The 19,887-nt window shown below is 46.4% G+C and overlaps 1 protein-coding gene across 6 annotated transcripts in view; it reads left to right on the top strand.

Moving 5' to 3' along the window:
- FRMD5 (FERM domain containing 5) overlaps positions 1 to 19,675 on the top strand; it is a 335,210-nt gene extending 315,535 nt beyond the window's left edge. Inside the window, exons 9-16 of one of the 6 annotated variants that reach the window (XM_043555559.1) lie at positions 3,035 to 3,098; positions 3,692 to 3,783; positions 6,402 to 6,476; positions 7,045 to 7,113; positions 8,223 to 8,329; positions 15,972 to 16,315; positions 17,192 to 17,243; positions 17,588 to 19,675. In XM_043555559.1, coding sequence (XP_043411494.1) covers positions 3,035 to 3,098; positions 3,692 to 3,783; positions 6,402 to 6,476; positions 7,045 to 7,113; positions 8,223 to 8,329; positions 15,972 to 16,315; positions 17,192 to 17,243; positions 17,588 to 17,601 — 817 coding nt within the window. In that variant the 3' untranslated portion in view covers positions 17,602 to 19,675. Of the gene's footprint in view, positions 1 to 2,357; positions 2,445 to 3,034; positions 3,099 to 3,691; positions 3,784 to 6,401; positions 6,477 to 7,044; positions 7,114 to 8,222; positions 8,330 to 15,971 lie in introns of all 6 variants that reach the window. The other 5 variants (XM_043555561.1, XM_043555560.1, XM_043555558.1 and 2 more) reach the window with 5 other exon arrangements.
- Positions 19,676 to 19,887: the final 212 nt, after the last annotated feature.

A 19,887-nucleotide genomic window follows, 5' to 3' on the forward strand; every position in this document is an offset into this window, starting at 1 on the left:
TATCTTCATTTCCAAAATGGGCTTTTTATACGTCACCAACTGGGGAGGGCTATGGTTCCCACGTCCTTTGTCTGTGATTGGGCAGTTATGGTTCTGAGCCCTCTCCAAAGCCTTGCGTCCATAATGATAACTGATCGAGGTAGTGGTCTCTGCCTAGGGATCCTGTTCTTCCAAAGGGGTGTTCCTGAGAGCCAACAGTCTCTCCAGAGAGACAAAGAGTGTGGAGGGTAATTTCTAGGTAAGATGAAAGACCTGGGGCTGCAGCCAATGTTAGGGAAGCAAAGTCCTTGGGACTGTCCCCCACTGAGGGCCATTGCATCCGCATGGGTGCTGCCTTCCTTACCCACTGGCCTAAAGAAGGAGGGGCTCACCCCTGGGGCAGATAGAAGTTATCCTGCACCCTCCGTAGGCCAAGCCCCACTTTGGGCACTGCCTGTACAAGCATGGATGCTGCTCTATCTCCCTTCTGTCCCTCTTTAGGCTGTAGGTGTCTTCAGCCTCCAGGAGTCACATCCCCACCCTTGCTCCCCTCTCCCTTCCTCCACTCCCATTTCTAGCAGCTAAGAGCCACTACCTCAGCTGAAGCTACTCTGAACTGCTTCCTCTCCACCCTGTGAGTTCAGGGTCTATTCTAAATGGATCTGGGAGCCGATGCAGCACAGACTGGCTTGTTGATGGATATTTGGCTCTCCTGGAGGCCCCTTTTCTGGACCATGCAAACATCTTTCAGCCTCATCAGAACATGCTGTATGTTGTACTAAGCCCCTGTGATTTCTGTACCTTTTCGGCCTTAGACTGCCGAGTCTAAGCTGGCCAACTCCTCCCATGGGCTTGAACAAATGGCTTACCTTACCCAACAGAGCTCCGCTGGGGAAGCTTGCTCCGGTCTTCAGTCCTTTGCCTTCTCCAGAAGAGCTGATGGGGAATCTGAGGACAAAGCTGCTTCCTGGCGAGCTCTCTACTGGGGTTTGCTGCAAGGTGTCTATCTTCTTGTGTCCTCTTGAGCTCCCCCACCAAGCTTGTGGACAAACACCACCTTTCCAACCCCATTGCTCTTGTGCACAATGGTAATTTGATCATCAACCAGAGTGCTAGTGAAACTGCCCCCCACCCCCTACTGCCAGACATGACCACCCAGGTCCCATTCCCCCAGGAAAACAGCCACTTCACAAGGCAGTTTGCTGCACTGAGTAAAAGGGTACACCCCAACCCATCTGTTTGCTAGGCCTTCTGAAGTTGGCCCACTCACTGTGCTCTCTGGGTGACAATGGTGAGGATTTGGGGTCTGCTGTCCAACAAAATACTTTTCACAAAAAGACAATGAGTAGGGTCAGGGCACCGCTCTCCCAGTGAGGAACCCTTGCTTCCTAGATATAGCTGGGTTGTCTGATGTTCCTTAGATGGCCCAGATCCTGGCCCACACTCTGACCAGGCTGCCTGTCTCATGAGGTCCCTGGTAGGAGGCATGTGTAGCTAGAAACAAGTAGGACACACCTGTTCAGGGACCTGGAGTCCCTAAAGTATCCTTCCCCATCCAGAAGCCCTGATGCTCACCTGATTCTCCCACAAACTTTTCATTCTGTGGCTTCTCTCATATCACACTTCTTCAGGAAGTCTGCTTTTCATTGTGTCTCAATTTTAAAATAATAGATGTAAAACCCAACTTCACTTCCAATAGAAACTCTCCCACTTTCCTATCTTTTTGTTGAAGCCTAGATGATCGGTGTGTTCCTTTCCATATTAATCAATTGATATTTATTGTATTCTGTATGTGTATGAGGGTGACTGATTGATTGGGAGGGAAATCAAACAAGGAAGGTATACCATGTGCTTGTATTAGCTCAGAACTGGTAGTCAGAGTTGTGAGCTCTCATACTTACTCACCCATGATTTCCAGGAAACAAGTGACCTTCCTCTGTCCCCTCAGTTTTGGCCAGTAGTAAATTGGGTATGTGGTTGTCACTACCTTTCTGCTACTTCCTAAGATATTGAGGAAATCTCCCTAGAAATTACAAAGAGGAAGAAATGAAGTAGAGACAGATAGGCCTAATCAGACCTTCTTGGGGGTCCCAGTTGGGTACAAAAATAAGGACTCCACCCCCAGTGAGATAGGAGGGCTTTCAGGCTCCAAAGGGCAGCTATGTCAGGCAAATGGAAGAGAAGTAAGGAGTGATCGATCCTAAGGCCTAGTTCTCTGGCTCTCAGGGACATCCGCCTAAGACCCCTGTCATTTTTCCTTTTTGTAAATGTAACCAAGGCTGAGAGCAGTATGTGAAGGTGAGGTCTAAGCTGTGCCATGTACAGTAACCATGTCACTTCTTCTGATTTGTGTCTGTCCCGCGGGTGACGTACCCCAGTATCCTGTTTGCCTCTTTTACTGCAGCCATTCACTGGGCTGGTGGCTTCAAGGATTTTTCTACAAAAACCCCTAAGCCCCTTTCCTGGTCAGTACGCTGCATGACTGTTCCATGTAATCTGTTCTCTCTCTTTGGTATGTTGCCCTGCCCCCCTCCCTGAGATCGTTTGACATTTGTTTGCATTAAACTGCATTTTCCATCCAGTGGCACAGTCACCTGAAAGACTCAACTCCCTCAGAACCTGGTTGCATTGTTTTTCATTATTTGCTGTATCTTGAACTTTGGCCTCATCAGCTACCTGTGGCATCTTACATTTGACAGTCCCATCCAGATAATGCACCTGCATTATGAACCAAATCCTGAAATGGCCCGGGACCTCTCAACCTAGACTTACTTCCCATACAAACATTTCCCTTTTACAGCCACTGTTGATGAGCCCGAAATCCTCCTATCACCCTATTATTATGGTGTGATTGACCAGAAAACTGTGGATTGAACTGTTTCAGCAACTGTTCTCTAAAGCCACTGCGCTGCTGTCTTGTTTCAGTTCTAATTTTGGCTAAAACTGTGTCTGTGCCTGGAGCCCCTTCCAGTCAGGGTGGGCTGTGCATCTACGAGACTTAGCTGTGAACAAGCAGCCCACGACAAGGTGACAGGTGTTCTCTTTGTGCTTGTAGGAATGAGGTGACCAAGCTGAAATTTGAAGGAAAGACTTTCTATTTATACGTAAGTCAGAAAGAGGTGAGTGCTGGCTTCTTTCTCTTCAGGGAGGGCTGGGGCACTGGGTGGTTTCTGATGGCCAGGGCTCAACCAAAGTGGCATATCCAGGTTAGAACTAAGCCACCTGAATGAGAAGCAGAGACCTGGAGCTGAGGGATGGAGAAATGGCCAGGCCCTGGAGCCCAGGACTTCCTCAGGGATGCTAGTGACACCCGGAGGTTCCATACCTCCAAGAAATGCAGACAGTGAAAGATTTTTTGCTTCTATAGGAGCATTCCAAGGTAACAACTTTTTAAAAGGAAGTAGAAAATGCAGACGACAGGAGCACTTTCTCTGTGGAGGGCTCTCTTGGTTTTGAGTCTGTGGCAGCTGAGGCTTATTGTGATTGGATCTGCCCAGTGTGAACTTAGTCATTGAACTGAGCTCTGCCCCAGCGGGTCCTGCAGGCCTTCTCGTCCAACTGGCCAGCTGCCAGGAAGTCCCTTCCCCTATCTGAAACCTCTTCCTGAAGTCCTGGGGAGCCCTCAGACAGCCCAGGGGTCAGGGTCCTGGCCTACTTCATCCTTCGCTTCTCCACCTGCGCTCAGCTGTTTCTATGTGGGATTTTTTTGTAGGAAAAGAAAATTATTCTCACATATTTTGCTCCAACTCCAGAAGCATGCAAGCACCTTTGGAAATGTGGAATCGAGAATCAAGCCTTCTACAAGTGAGTGGACACATGTGATGGGGACTATCTTTATCAGAGCCAGAGTCATAAAAGCTACTTTTTAGAGGAATCATGGGCAGGAAAATTTGAGAAACACTGAGAAAGGAGACATAAGATGACAAGGCTGGCACTCCTTAATAAAACAGACCCCTTTCTGGATGTCTGTACTCCCAGGATGGATAGAGCTGAGGTCAAGGAATGTGTTTCAGCAGAGATACCCGAGGGATCTACTTTGTGATGTCCTTGCACAGCTCCCAGTGGCAAAGCAGTGAGGGGTCTTTTCAGGGCAAAGCTTGGGCCAAAAATAGCTCACAGGTACCTGACTTGAATCAGGTTGGCCCTGCAGAGCCATTCAGAGCCATAGAAGGCCCAGAGTACAACGCTTCATGAAGGAGCAGCAGGTGCAGCCCAGGGCAATTCCCTAAGCCTTGGGGAAACTCTGGGGCTTGCTCCCCAGTGGGTGCCCTAGTGCTGAGTTGGGGTTAATGCCGGAACTTCCCAGTGTGCCACTGCCAGAGGTAGTGCCAGTGACAGAAAGAGTGCCCAGGAGCCTGAGTGGTGTAGCTGGAAGAAGGGCAAGGACTTGTCTGTTAGTGAAAAGTCAGCTTTGGGGCAAAAGCAAGAATTTTGATTATCACAGGATTTGTAAAGTATATGAGGTTTCTGTGCTATTTTCTTTGATTAAGAAAGTGGTTATAAAGGCATTAGGGAACAAATAAATAGCCCATTGAGAAACTGGGGTGATGGCAGATAATTGTTTCCCTAAAACCCTTGGTCTTGTTTTTAAAATAGAATGCAATGATTTATGATTTAATAAGCTAGATCTTAATCAGGAAAACATAAGACAAAGTTTGTGGTATATTCTGCCTCTGACAAGCCATAGTTCTCCCTCCAGTAACCTCCAGGACCCTGAAGAACTTCTCTGAGCTAGAGGGGCACCATCCTCCTCCCCAGGGAAAGGCATTGCTGCCTGCTGGCTGCTACGGGGTGTGGGCTGGCAGAACTGGGCCTCCCTCATCTAGAGCCACAGCTCCAGAGGCTGTTTCTTGGTCAGGCTTTCTGAATTGCTTAATAGTTTCTATGCATTTGATACCAGAATCAGGGATGAACTGAATGGGCAGCCTGAATTATAATCTGAGTCGGCTTCTTTCATTTAAAGAAGAGGACACTCAGAAAAGGCTGCCACATGGTCAAATTTCCCTCCTGTTCAGTCCATGGCTGTCTGAGAGAAGCCAAGAAAACATGTCAGCACCATTTTTGGAGACCTTTGTTTTTCTGTTTGTGTCATGGGAACAGAACTGTGCTTCTGAACCTGTGACCAAACTCAGTTTGAGTCGTTCTGTTAACAAATCCCCACACCTAACTAGCCCTACCAAGACCCACACTGGAAACTGAGGCTGTTTTTCACATTTCTACTGATTACTTGATGTTCTCTAGTAAGTGTTAAAAGCCTCTAGCCTGGGTCAGATCCCCAATTATGCCAAGTCTTAGCAGCAGCCACTTTGGCATCACTCTGAGCACGTTTTACACACAAATCCCTGGCACTGCCTTTGGCCTAGTGCTTTGAAAGAAGCCGGGTCAGACTCAAGGACATGTTCAGGCAGGAGGGCAAGTAGGCTTACAGACTCACAGAGCCCTGAGACAGGTGCACATGGTCTCCCAGGAACTGCTATTCATGGATTTTGGGGACAACTCCCTACATACTGACTGCCTGCTCACGACAGAGGCTTCAGACCCAGATCAGTTCCTGGCTAGATCAGCACTACAGGCACCTCAGGGCATGTTGTAAGCTGAGTCAGTTGGGTTGGGAGGCCTCACTCTGGGCATCTCTGCTCAGCTTCCTTTATCTAAGGGTGAGAGGGCCATCTGGGATCAAAGAAGTCACCTAAGAGGATATTTTACAGTGCCCATGGTCTTCCAGAGTCTCCACACCAGCTGTCCACAGCCTTGAAAGTGATATTAATAGGTATTCTGGGAGAAGAGGGATGATTCCAAGTTCAAATAAAAGATGGAACTTGTATTAAAGTTAAACTAGTTTGTCCATTTCAGGACTTCTTAGAGTCTTTACTATGCTAACCTACTTTAGGACTCTCCAAGAGGGAAATGGAATAGGGAGGGCAGCCCCTACTCTCTCCTCTGCCCACAATTACCCAGACATGGAATCATCAAATACTAGGACTGGAAGGGACTCCTGAGGTCAAGTAGTCCCAGCTCCGTCATCCTGTAGATAAAACAACTAAAACTAAGGAAGAAAAAGAAATTTGCCCAAGGTCATACTGCTAACAAGTGTCCTGGGATTTGACAGGCAGCATTCTATTATTCCCCCAGGCCATCACCTCTAACATTTATTCTCAGTCCCCCTGGCCAACCCCATGAAGCACTCTTGGGGAGCCCTCGCTCTCCTGACATGAAAATGGGTTTCAACATGACTGTCCCCAGCACTGAGGCTGTGAGCAAACCCTCAGGTCCTAAAGGAGAGTCAGAGACAAGCCAGACTGTGAAGGTCCTTTTCCTGAAGAGTTTCCTCAAGTAGCCTTTGGAAGGAGCTGGGAATGCGCTGCCTTAGCCCATGAAGCAGTTGCAGGCCATCTGTCACACTGGACTTTGCCTTGCTGCAGGCTGGAGAAGTCAAGCCAAGTCCGCACAGTGTCCAGCAGCAATTTATTCTTTAAAGGGAGCCGGTTTCGATACAGGTAAATAGTGACAGTAAGTAACTGTTATGGACCTATTTGTAGACCCCTCTCTGGAGAACAGTGGCTCAGTGGTCCTTATCCTTGAGAACAAAGGAACTGGGAACCTCCAAAAAAGCCTGAGGTTTCTATCCAATTCTCCTTGTCTCCTAACCCTTTGACTATTTCTTTCCTTCCCTGCCACAGTTTGTCTGCAGGGCTTAAAATATATATCTTCTTCTGCCCTCACAACAGCAGTGAAATAAGAACTGTACCAGTGATTCTTTTCATGTCTGTCTAAAGATTTTTTTTTTTTTGCAATATTTCTGGAACATGCTGGACAATGAGCAATCATTTCTAAATGAAAATGGAAGATACCAAAGACTCCAGAGATAGTTCTCTAAGCTAAGCTATCAGGACATGTAAGAACTTAACCTAGCAAGCCAGCTTTTTTCAGTGACCTAAACATTGGGAAGGACTAGGCCAAAATGGCCATTGCCCAGTCATCCAAAGTATCTGAAATCTTAGACAGGAGCCCAGTGCTGGAACACCATCTAATCCCTTTCTGTTTGTTTTATTATACTATTTATAGTGGCCGAGTTGCAAAGGAAGTAATGGAGTCGAGTGCAAAGATCAAACGGGAGCCACCAGAAATACACAGGTAGGCTGCCAGGGACTTACCCCCAAAACGAGTTGCAGTTCAGATCTCAGAATCTCCAAAAAGGCAGCAGTTCCAGTACTATGACCACTCTGGGCACAATGGCTCACAAAAGGGAAAGGAGAACACGATAGGAAAGTTCCCCATCTCAGCTAAAAGCATGGGGAACAGTCTAGGCACCTGCATGGCTCAGTCGGTTAAGTGTCCGACTTCGGCTCAGGTCACGATCTCACAGTTCGTGGAGCCTCGCATCGGGCTCTGTGCTGACAGCTCAGAGCATGGAACTTGCTTCAGATTCTGTGTCTCCCTCTCTCTCTGCCCCTGCCCTGCTCTGTCTCTCTCTCTTAAAAATAAATAAACATTAAAAGCATGGGGAACAGTCTAACCCTGGTATCCCTGAGCCTTGATGAAGAACGAGGGAGGGCACAGTACCCAGTACCACCTTCCTGGATACTTCTCTGTGTCCTCCCATATCCTAAAAGTGGCCATAGACCACGGAGGGCATGTCCAAAATGCAAGATTGCCTTGTTTCTGGAATCAACCAATTACAGAAAGCCAGGGATCACCCCACAGTCCTGTCTCACTAGGTCTAAAATAGTTTTGAGATCCTTGCTTCAGGTATAACTGTACATCTTGCATATCTCCTAAACCTAATAAGATCCAGAAAGAATATTAGCCAGGACAGCTAGGGTTCATCAACCAGCTTGACCTCTGGGAACGGGAGCATTATTACTGCCTTCACACGGCACCCCTTGGAGCAGCAGTCTCTGTCAGCAGTCAGAGGAGGCTGCCATATGGGTTTTCAGGCACATTTTCAGGAGTCCTGGGGCTCTACTCCCTGACAATCCTGCCCAGAGAAGAGAGGCACCACTGCTACACTAAAGCAAGGTTCAGGTGGGTCTGGGATATGAGGAGGTGGATGAGTTTGAAGCAGTGTCTCTGATGGGGATCCAGGGACTAAAGACAAAAAAAAAAAAAAAGTTTTAAGATTTTTTTAAATAAACAAACTTAACAGACCCAGGCAATTCTAGTAGCTACTCCTCAACTCTGAGTCCTGATCCCATCTGTTGTGTGCACTGAATTAACACAGTTCTCTTTTCATTTAACCTCAGAGCAGGGATGGTTCCCAGCCGCAGCTGTCCCTCCATAACCCATGGCCCAAGGCTGAGCAGTGTCCCTAGGACCCGGAGAAGAGCTGTTCACATCTCCATCATGGAAGGTGAGCAAAAGCTCTGGAGATGACCACAGGGTTCCTCCAAGTTTTGACTTGGACCCGTTCCTCTCAGGGACCTTGAAAAGAAGTGAATGCAGCAGAGACAGCAGCACTTTTCTCCAATGGACGGGAGAAGGTTTTATGTAGTGGATGGGAACACCAGCTAGGTTTCAGGTGAAGGGTAATCCCACCCAGCCCTGCTGAGCTGTAGTCCAAGAGGGGATTTAGATCTGAGAGTGTTGGGGTAGACCTCTGGGAGGCTATGTATGTTGCATATGCCAGGTTCCTTGCAGTTCTGAAATTGCTTTCCATCAAGAGGCTTTTCACTTGTTTTTCAGATCAGACCAGTCTCCACAGGTTAAACAATCAAGGTGACTGAGGCAGTTAACCAAGAAATGAAAAACTCTTGGTTCTGAAGCACTCCTGTATTTGCTACCACCTTCTATTTCAGTTGTAGAAAGCTCTCCTCTTGCTATCTGAATTCTTTAATGTGATCTCATGAAATCTAACATGCCTCACCTCTCTCTACCCTTCCCTCCCTTTGGAGGAGGCTGCGGTGGGGTGGAGTGGGGTCGGGGGGAGGCGCAGGGAGACAAAGTCTGTGTATCTTCACTGAACTACATATTGCAGTAGCTAAGGCTGATACCTCTCTAGTCCCTGGGTAGTTAATATTGTTAAGAGACTCTCAGAATATTGGCCTCATTGTCACTGACTGACCTGCCCCCAGGCTGGATATAGGTATAAGTCGAGTGCTTTTACTCCCAAAGATGGATGTTTTTGTAGGACCACAGATCTCAAGCAGCAGCGAACAGCAGCAGGTTTGCTTCAAACCTATCCTGGAAGGTGGGGAAGGAAGACTTTTTGCCCTTTCTGTGGGAATGCTGATGAATGAAAATAACCACGTAGGTTAGGAAGAACATCATTCCGCTGCTCCCCTGTGAGGATCATGGGTTTGTGTTTAGGATTTTATGTGTCCCTGACTTTGCATTACCTAAATCTGGTATAGAACTACAGTCTAGGGGTTGAGAACCCTGGCTGAGAAACCACATCAAGTACCTTAATTATTTGAGTATGTTAGTTGTTCTTTTTGATTTTTGTTTTGTTCTGTTTTTAAGTTTATTTATTTACTTAGAATCTCAAACACCCTAAGCACAGAGCCCAACGTGGGACTTGAACTCCTGAACCGTGAGATCATGACCTGAGCCAAAATCAAGAGTCGGACGCTCAACTGACTGAGCCACCCAGGTGCCCCAGTTGTTCTATTTGTAAAGTAGGGATATCTTCCTTGTGTCCCCATTGAGTTGTGAGGAAGCTGATGTACATGGAAGTACTTGAAAGAGATTAAAGCACTGGGGAGCCTGGGTGGCTCAGTCGATTAAGTGTCCAATTTCAGCTCAGGTCATGATCTCGCGATCTGTGAGTTTAAGCCCCATGTCAGGCTCTGTACTGACAGCTCAGAGCCTGGAACCTGCTTTGGATTCTGTGTCTCCCTCTCTCTCATAAATAAACATTAAAATAAAAAATTTTTAATAGAGATTAAAGCATTTACTGGACAGGCAGCAAGCATAATGCAAAGAGGCCTGATCAGGAAGTAAAAGGTGAGATTCAAATCAGAGCTCACCATGTATTTTTCTGAGTCTGTTGCCCCCACCCTAGAGTGCAGTGTGGATGTGGGAGGGTGCCTTATGAACTACGAAGCATAATCACTATGCAAGGTGTGAAGTTATTGAGGTCTGTCATCAGACACAGCCTCCTGGCTTTTCCTCTGGTCTTAGGTTGAGCAGGAGAATGGAGCACAGTTCTCTCTGACCCTCTTCTTGTGGGGTGTTCATCTAAGGAAAGTAGAATGAATTTCTTCTCTTTTGAGGAAACATAACTTTCTCCTCTCCTTGTGGCCCTTCTTTCCATCCATCCTGAGGTCTAAAGCCACCAGGTTCATCCCAAAGCTCCTGCAAAAAGTCAGGACAGCTGTCCTTCTAGAGAAAAGGTCACCCTCTGAAGGAAGCTGGCACTAATGCCGGTATAGGGAAGAGCCTCGTGCATTTGTTCTCCAGCATATGGAAGAATGTCCACTAAAACCCAGGTTCCCAGAAAAGGGAAGACTGAGGCTATCCATGTGGGAATACAATACGTTTGTAGTAGCCACAAAGCAGGGTTGGCAGAACAACTCAAAGGCAGGAAGCCTGTCCTCAAGCTCCCCCAAGACAAGCTATGAGGCTGCCTCAGTTCCCAGCCAGCTCTGCCTGTCTTCTCCCACTGCAGCAGCAGTAGGCTCTTCAGCATCTGAAATAGTCCTCTTTGCTTGTAAAATGCCAGGGGAGGAATGCAGCAGGAAAAGGCCACCAAAGAAGCTATTAAAGCAGAGACTTCTAGGGCCAAGGCACACCCTCACAATCTCAGCCTCCTAGAACTTCACACCTGGCAAATTATAGCACAGCAGGCTCCCACGTGCTACTCGGAGCCAAACTGCTGCTTACACCCCACGCCTGAGGCTGCCTGTGGACAAGCACAGCCTTCATCCCCAGTCATGGCCTTCAGCCTGGAACCCAGTAGATTCGGGAGGGCACAGGCAGAAGCAGCTAAGAACTGCCCCAGCAGGAATGACACTAACAGGCTCAGAGTGAGGAGAGGCAGATGGACATCTGGTTTGGGTGTGGGGAAAAGAAAATGATTTTAGCATTTAATTTACTCTATCAGTCAGGGATTATCAAGACTGGGGAAATAAAGAATGGATTATTTCCCAGAGTTGAGCTACACCATCTCTCAAGAGGGATTTTGCCTTTAAAGCACCCAGCAAACAAAGCTGACCCTCACTGTCCACCCAACCAGGCAGAGAAGGGCTGAGTGCAGCATGATGGGGGCCTCAGAAGAAGGGTGCTAACCAAAACTCCGAGGAAGTTATGGACATTTGAAATTGGTTCATAGTCCATCAGAGACTGTCTTTCCTATATAGTCCATATGGCACATACTACCACAGAAATGATTTGCCTTTTCCAGAGGGAAATATTTGTTTACTATCTCTAAAACAACGGGAAAATTGCAGGGGCACCTGGGTGGCTCAGTCGGTTAAGCGTCCAACTTGGGCTCAGGTCAGGATTTCACGGTTTGTGAGTTCGAGCCCCACATCGGGCTCTGTGCTGACAGCTCGTAGCCTGGAGCCTGCTTCCGATTCTGTGTCTCCCCCTCTCCTGCTTGTGCTCTAGGTCTCTCAAAAAATAAATGTAAAAAAAAATTTTTTAATAAAAATAAAATGGGAAAATTGCAAAAACATTAATATAATGCTACAATACAAATGAAACTATGTGATTCCAATGAGCTGGGATCCTTAAGAAGATAACTGCACACTGCTTGGCCTTCCCCTCTGCCCTCAGGGATGCTGAGATACCACATGTTATTAGCACAGGATTGACCAGAGAGGATGCTCAGGTATGTTGGTTCCTCTTATCTGCTGCACCCTGAGGGTTGGCTCAGCAACAGAAGGCCCAACAGTGTACAGCCCAGCGGAGAATGGGACACACTCCGTTTCCGGCCCCAGAGCTGACACCTCACACTTCAGAGCCACCCAACCCAAAGCCAAATGTCTTTATAACTTCACATCCTGCATTTTCTGGAACTATGTGATTCTCCATACCCTGTGGGATTGTTCTTTGCCCTCTCTACACCTGACTCTGAGAAGTCTGGGCCCTTACACAGGCCTCCAGGAAACAGCCACATTGCTGGAGAAGCATTACTTTTTATGGCTCTAAGTGCTTCTGACTGAATCCAGTCCACTGATAATGTCAGCCTCTCAGAGTTGTTCGTTCCCTGAAGCTCAGCCTACTTTGTCTCCAGAGCTGACATCCTCTCTCCAGCACGGGAGGCACTGTAAAGGAGCTGCCATGCATGAGGTCAGCAAAAATCCTTTGTCCCTAGTTGTTTTTCCATCCTTTGCCTCTGTATCTCCCCTGCCTGGCTGGTTTCCTTGAAGAGATCAGCTGGTTTCCACTGAAGAAGTATCTGCTTTCCTGGGCAACCATGGGCAAGAGTCTGATTAAGATTCACACCAGAGTCCGAGTTCAGCTCCGGTTGACTAATCATTGCCTTCGGCCACTAAGTGTGCGCATACTGAGGATGGGGCCCCGGCTCCAGGGGAGGCTCCTGACCACTGTGTCCGCTGGCCCACAGGGAGCCACCTCTGGGCAAGGCAAGCAGCTGGAACATATCCAAGGTAAAAAAGAATCCTCTGTTTTGCTGTGCCATTTGCCAGATCCCACCCACCCACGGTACCCACCCCCTCCATCCCACAGTAACAGGTTTGATGAAGGGGATGGGGTGGGTGGTGACTTCTAGTGAACCTGAAGTTTTGTACAAGACTAGTCTGACATACATACAGGTGAGGTCTGTTGAGGGAACAGAAGACTAACATTTACTGAGTAATTTTGTTTGTCTAGCAGTCTACTAGAAATGCATACATTTCCATTATCTTATTTACCGAGAGCACCAACAACTTATTATAATGTGGTTTCTGATGTCCCTCTGATCTGTTCTTTCTAATATAACAGCCTTTGCCTCTCTCCTTCCCCTCCAAGCTTAGGGCTGAATAGTAGGCTAAGCTGAAATGCACTGAAGTGGCTTCAGCAGCTAAGCTGGTCATACTGTGGAAGATCTGACAGTCATAGCTGTCTTTGTGAGGGGACAGCCTCTAGAAAGGGTATGAGGATTATGTGGAATTTAAGAAACAAAACAGATGAACATATGGGAGGGGGGAAAAAAGAGAAAGAGAGGGGAAACAAACCATGAGAGACTCTTTTTTTTTTTTAATTTTTTTTAACGTTTTATTTATTTTTGGGACAGAGAGAGACAGAGCATGAACGGGGGAGGGGCAGAAAGAGAGGGAGACACAGAATCGGAAACAGGCTCCAGGCTCTGAGCCATCAGCCCAGAGCCTGACGTGGGGCTCGAACTCACGGACCGCGAGATCGTGACCTGGCTGAAGTTGGACGCTCAACCGACTGCGCCACCCAGGCGCCCCATGAGAGACTCTTAAAGATAGAGAACAAACTGAGGGTTGATGGGGGGATGGGCTAGATGTGTGATGGGCATTAAGGAGGGTACTTGTGATGAGCACTGGTTGTTGTATGTTAGTGATAAATCACTGAATTCTATTCCTGAAACCAATATTGCACTGTATGTTAACTAACTAGAATTTAAATAAAAATGGAAGGAAGAGAGGGAGGAGCAGAGGAGCCAACACATGTGTGATCAGGGCCTCAAGATTTGTTTTATCAGGAATTTATTAAACATTCCCAGGTTCATATTCCTCATGCTGCTTGTGCAAATGCAGGAATAAGGGGAAAAAACTGGGGGGAAAGGATCAAAGGAGCATCAAGAGCACTGGAACAAGGGGCTGGCTCTTAACTTCACATTATTTCACAACAGTTTCTTGGGCAATTGGGACCTAAATCTAAAGTAGGTGTAAGATGTTGACTTAATTCATCCAGGCCCAGAATCCAACTACATGATCATTAGCACCAGGAAATAGAAAGAGGCTTGGAGTCCATCCTTACCTTTGCCATCACCAACCAACCACATGACTTCAGGCAAGCTCTGTAACCTCTTGCTTTCATTACTTCGTGGAAAGATAAAATGAAAGCACTTAAAAAAGTTTAAAATAGTATACAAATGTAAGATTTTAGCACAAGGGGGTAAAAAATAAAACCAGGACCATGAGGAGCTTCTGAAAGCAGAAGCTGAAAGCTGTGGCAAATATACTTACTGATGGTGACGTGATGGGGAGACTAGGTGGCTAGCAGGGGGCTGCTGTTCCTGCCCCAACCCACCCCACATTTGTCACCAATCCCAGGATTTGTTCCTCTGGAGAATCCTTAACTGTGTTGATGGGCTCCAGCAGGCTGAGCAGGCAGACTGCCTGGGAGCAAATGGCTACTAAAGAGACCCAAACACAACTCACTACTTCTGAAAGGTTACTGCCACCTTTTAAGAGAGACCTTTGGGCGGGGAGGGGGGGAGGGCAGCGGCGCCTGGGTGGGTCAGTTGGTTAAGCATTTGACTCTTGATTTTGGCTCAGTTCATGATCTCACGGTTTGTGAGACCAAGCGCCACATAGGTCTCTGGGCTGACAGTGCAGAGATTCTCTCTCTACCTCTCTCTCTGCCCCTCCTCTGCTTGTGCTCTCTCTCTAAATCAACATTCAAAAAGTGAGAGAGAGACCCTTGGGCTTATGAAGCTAGCCCTAATCAACCCTTATTTGGTCAAACCTTTACATAGCTGGGAATCTGATCTAGTCTGCAGCAATTCAGGGTCAATTTCAGAGCAACAGAAGGGAACTGGCTTCTCTTACCATAGGCCACAAAGGCAGGGAGAGTCAGAGCCACTCTGGCACCCCAAAGATAGCCAGGAATGAAAATGCAGACACTGAACCTGAAACAAGAAGCCATTTCCTCAAGAGCATTGTGATGTGGGCCATACTCGGTGACTCCAGGCCCACATCTTCTAGCCTCCATGGCTACTATTTAGTTGAGGGAGTAACCACCTCCTGTTTTCTGCTACCAGAGACTGAGCACTGTAAAGAGAGATATGTTCCATCTGAAAAAGTAGAGAGATAATGGGTAGTTTTAGGGGGTCGGAGAACACTTTCTCCTGACCATTGTAAGAGAATTTCCACCCTGACCCAACAAGATGTTCTCAGAGACCACTCTGCAGTTTGGAGTGTGTAAAGATGAGGATGTTTCAGCCTACAGTAGACCCAGCTCATTCTAAAGTAAAAAAAAGGAGCCACTAGCCAAGGGCTATTCCCCTTCTCCATCAGAAAACACTTAGGAAGAGGGGTGCCTGGGTGGCCCAGTTGGCTAAGTATCTGACTATTGACTTCGGCTCAGGTCACATCTCTAGGTCATGAGATCAAGCCCAGAATTGGGCTCTGTGCTGAGTGTGGAGCCTGCTTGGGATTCTCTCTGTCCCTCTCTCTCTGCCCTCCCCTGCTCATGCATGCACATGTGTATGTGCACATGCACACTCTCTCTCAAAAATAAACATTTAAAAAAAAAAACCACTTAGGAAGAGCAGATAGGGTTTTAATGTCCCCTAAGATTAGGACAGCCAGAAGTGGGAGGCTGAAGAGACAGAGCACAACTGCAGAAATCCAAAAGATGACCTCATGAACTCAAGGAGCTGCATGCTGGGTTGTTAGAAGGGCACTCAGCTCCAGAATCAGTATTTCATGAGCCCTAGTGAAGGAAAACAGTCTTTTCCTCCCCATTCCTGCCTCTTAAGACCCTCAGCCCAAGAGGGAGACTTGAGCTCCCTGAAATGTGGCCCCAGCTCTGAATCAGGGATGGTATGCAATTCAGAATGTCTTTCAATTGACGTCAAAAGCAGGAAAGGCAGAATCTTTGACAAATCTTGCCAAAACCCTACGTAAAAAGAAAAAAACCTCCAACCATGGCCCCTCTGATGTCTGCTGCTTCTCTTATCCTCTTCCTGATACATCAGAACAGCATGCAGCAGCCACTGTCACGTGAAGTGTACAGGGGGGCTTCCTTCCAAGATTTTAGTTACCATATAAAACAGAATGGGTGCTGCCTCCACCAGACAGCAAAGTGTGCACAGGGACCCAGAAAGCCTTCTCACGTTCCTTTTGCATTTCCAGGCCTCGAGTCCCTCCGGGACAGTGCCCATTCCACGCCAGTGCGTTCCTCCTCCCATGGGGACACCTTCCTGCCTCATGTGAGAAGCAGCCGGGCAGATAGCAATGAGCGAGTCGCCGTGATTGCAGACGAAGCCTACAGTCCTGCAGACAGTGTGCTGCCCACCCCTGTGGCTGAGCACAGCCTGGAGCTGATGTTGCTTTCCCGGCAGATCAATGGGGCCACCTGCAGCATCGAAGAAGAGAAGGAGTCTGAAGCCAGCACTCCAACAGCTACAGAGGTGGAGGCCCTTGGGGGAGAGCTGAGGGCCCTGTGTCAGGGGCACGGCAGGCCAGAGGAGGAACAGGTGAATAAGTTTGTTTTAAGTGTCCTCCGTTTGCTCCTTGTGACCATGGGACTCCTCTTTGTTTTGCTCCTCCTCCTGATCATCCTTACCGAGTCTGACCTTGACATTGCCTTTTTCCGCGATATCCGCCAGACCCCCGAGTTTGAACAATTCCACTATCAATACTTTTGTCCCCTCAGGCGATGGTTTGCCTGCAAAATCCGCTCAGTGGTGAGCCTGCTCATTGACACCTGAGAAGGCATGACTCCTCCCAATAACTAGCCAGGTGGACCAAGGAGCCCGGCTACCCATTCCCAGCAATGGGACCCATCGCGGAACCATCGGCACATGTACCAAGTCCTCCTCTCATGACTCAAAGTCCACAGCCTAGGAGGGTCATTTCCCAGAAGAAAAAGAGGATAGGCTCATGCCCTATCTAAACAAACTGGGAAAACTCATTTCCTTCAGAGGTTCTTTCAAGAAAGGCTCAGCGACTCTGTTTCTCATCCTCCCGATTTGCAGGATAATTTTTGGTTTTGAATTTTGATTTTTCATAGATGTGTATTATTTTGAAAGTATCAAATAAAAATAATTTATTTTACTATTACGGATTATCGCAGTAGTGTCACCTAGCAGATGGGACACTAGTTGAAGACTAGAGAGCTGTCGTCTTCTGTATTGTGCGGGAGCTTTCCTACTGGGCTCCAGTAGGCTCATCAGTGCAGCCTCAGCAGCACAGGCCAGGGGTCTGGACAATGGGAACTATCTGTAGGTTTTCCTGCCAGACGAGATTTGAAAAAAGTAAACATCCATGTAGAATGATTAAATGGAAAGTTGCTTCTTATGATGGTCTGAGTTGGATTTTCTTTTCCTTTTGTTTTTTTCAAATCTGAGCAGAGTGGGCATCTGAAGGGACCACCGCTACCGCAGCAGCAGCAGCAGGGGTGGGGTAAGTCTGTCCCCTTAGACTAGAGATCCTAGTGGGCATCGCCATGAGTTTTATATAATGAACTTAGACTTCTGTGATTTTTTTTTTTCCTGAAGAACCTCAAGATTTTTATAGTGCTTCAGAGACATTAGTTGAATTCAGTGGTGCCTGAGATAAGACTGTCAGAAATGTCAGACAAAGTGTAGTTAACAGAAACGAGAACTTAGGTACCTAAGAAACTGTTGAGATTCAGAGAGCAGTACCTATTTTGTACCCCCCCCCAAAAAAAAACTATTTCAATTTATATTTTAACAAGATGTTATTTTCTTATCAATTCATATTTTGTTTTTACTTTATGGATTAAGAAAATAGAGCCTGATGAACTAAATGATGCAAGAAAGAAACTAATCTTGAGAATGAAAAGCTTCAGAAAAGAGAATTCCAAGATCAACAAAGAGCCTTGGAAGGGACCAAGAAAAGGATTTCTTTAAATAGGCATACTAAAAGATGCCTACAAAAGAAAGAAAGCGAACGTGGCAGAAACCAACAATTAGATGTAGAAATACTGCCCCCTAGGGTCATCCTCTGCATCAGGAAAATAAGAGTTGTAGGAAAGTATTTGCCATTCTTCCTGAGGGAAGCTGTGGAAGCATGCAAAGCATAGCATGTGAAGGGTGAGTGTGGGGTCCAAGGCCCAAGCTCTGCAACTCTTAACAACCACTCACATACAAGATCTCGTTTTCATCTCAGGGAGAGATTTCTAAGTCATCTGGGGCCTGAGGACTTATTTAAGGATAGTCTGTAGACATATTCCTGGGACCCACACAATAGTGGAGTGGCTGCTAACATCACGTGATGTTGGGCAGCCCCAAATGCAGAACAGGATGAGTCACTTGAAGATTTGCTCTCCCCTAATTTTTCCCCTGAAATAGCAGAATCATATCCATGTAGAGTATAACAGACATGGAATTGACAGGGGGTGCAGGGTGGGGGGAGTGGATTGTACAATTCTAAATGCCCTTTCATCTAGACCAGGGGTTGGCAAACTTCTTCTGTAAAGTGTCAGTACATATTTTTTTTATTTTGGTTTTGTGGGCCATACTCTGTGGCAACTACTCAACTCTGCCATCATAGCACAAAAACAGCCATAGGTAATACATAAACAAGGAAACATGGCTGTGTTCTATAACAGTTTATTTTTAAAAAGACAGCTGAATTTGGACCACAGGCCATAATTTGCCAACCCCAATCTAGACAATAAAACTGCTCCTTACCAGTATGTTAGCAGAAAGGGGGTCGGCTCTGCTCCCATTCCTGACTTGCTAAAGGCCCAGGACCATTTCCCAGTGGAGGCACTGGGGTTGCTTGTTTAAAGGGTGCTTGAACAACCAACCAGCAAAGAGGTAACTGATGCCAAGATGAGCAAGATCAAGTGTTTAAATGCTAAAACTCCACCAGAAGCTAAGAATGGAAGAGGAATGTCTGATCATTTCCATACCAGCGACAATTAGGGCAGAATTACAAACATCTATTTACCAAGTGACAAGACAAACTGAAGGAGATCCTAGTAAAACTTAGGGATCACTTAGAACCAACTATCCACTGCCACTTGTCATCTACACAGGAAGGCTTTATTTAGCACAGGACTGAAGTGAAAAGTAGACTCAGAGATGAAAAGGCTGTCAGGAGATAGGGGGCTGGTTTTAACCTGGATATCTACTGTCTTATGCAACATAGCAGATTACCTTTTAGTGTAGTGTTCCTACCTCAGTCTGTAGAATATGGTGTTTCTATGCAGTGAGTGATAACCTTGACAGTGACCTTTCATATTCACATTAAAGAGAGATACAATATTCCATTTCCTGGTATGTTACTTGTGTCTAGAGTTCTAACAGTACAATAGTCCATACCACTTCCAACAGCTGGATTTTGCTCTCTGAACAGAAACTTTTGGGTTATTTTTTTCCAGGGCTTACCCCAAAAAATACAGATAGTAAAATTTCCTTCAATTTGCTTTTCAAGTAGCGCTTGAATAACAAACCTCCTTTGTTGGTGACTAGTCTTTTTGGTATCTCCCCATCGTTAAACATTGTTCAGATTTTTAACCTGGTTTTACTGTGTTCCACTATGTCTCCCATTTTCTCTCAAAATTAGTTTGATCTCATTGTAGAAAAAAACAATGGATTCCATAGCTTCATCCATCAGAGGAAATAAAACTCTTACTAAAGAATAGTGTACTGCATCTTTAAGCAGTAGAAGGTAAACTACCTGCAAATGTGAATTTCTTAGTTTCATTAAAAAGTATAGTTGTAAACCTTTCGTGTGCCAAAAATTCTAAGTTATACTTTCCTTCAAAGCAATGTACTTTTTTCTACATATGCAGTATGTAGTTAGCATAAAATCATTGGTGCCATGAAAATTATTTTTAAACTTAAATAAATATTTAAATATCATTGAAGAGTGGACTCTTTTTTAACCTACAACTGGTCTCCCTTTTTCCTCCTTAAAGTTACCAACACAGAGATAAAAGGATACCAGGGGGATTTATACAGCTGACTGCTGTTCATGACTAGAATCATTTAAAAAAGTCATTTTATTGGGGCACCTGGTTGCCTCAGTCAAGCATCCAACTCTTAATTTTGGCTCAGGCCATGATCTCATAGTC

Source organism: Prionailurus bengalensis, chromosome B3, assembly GCF_016509475.1.
Source record: "Prionailurus bengalensis isolate Pbe53 chromosome B3, Fcat_Pben_1.1_paternal_pri, whole genome shotgun sequence".
In the NCBI taxonomy this organism is placed as follows: Eukaryota; Metazoa; Chordata; class Mammalia; order Carnivora; family Felidae; genus Prionailurus; species Prionailurus bengalensis.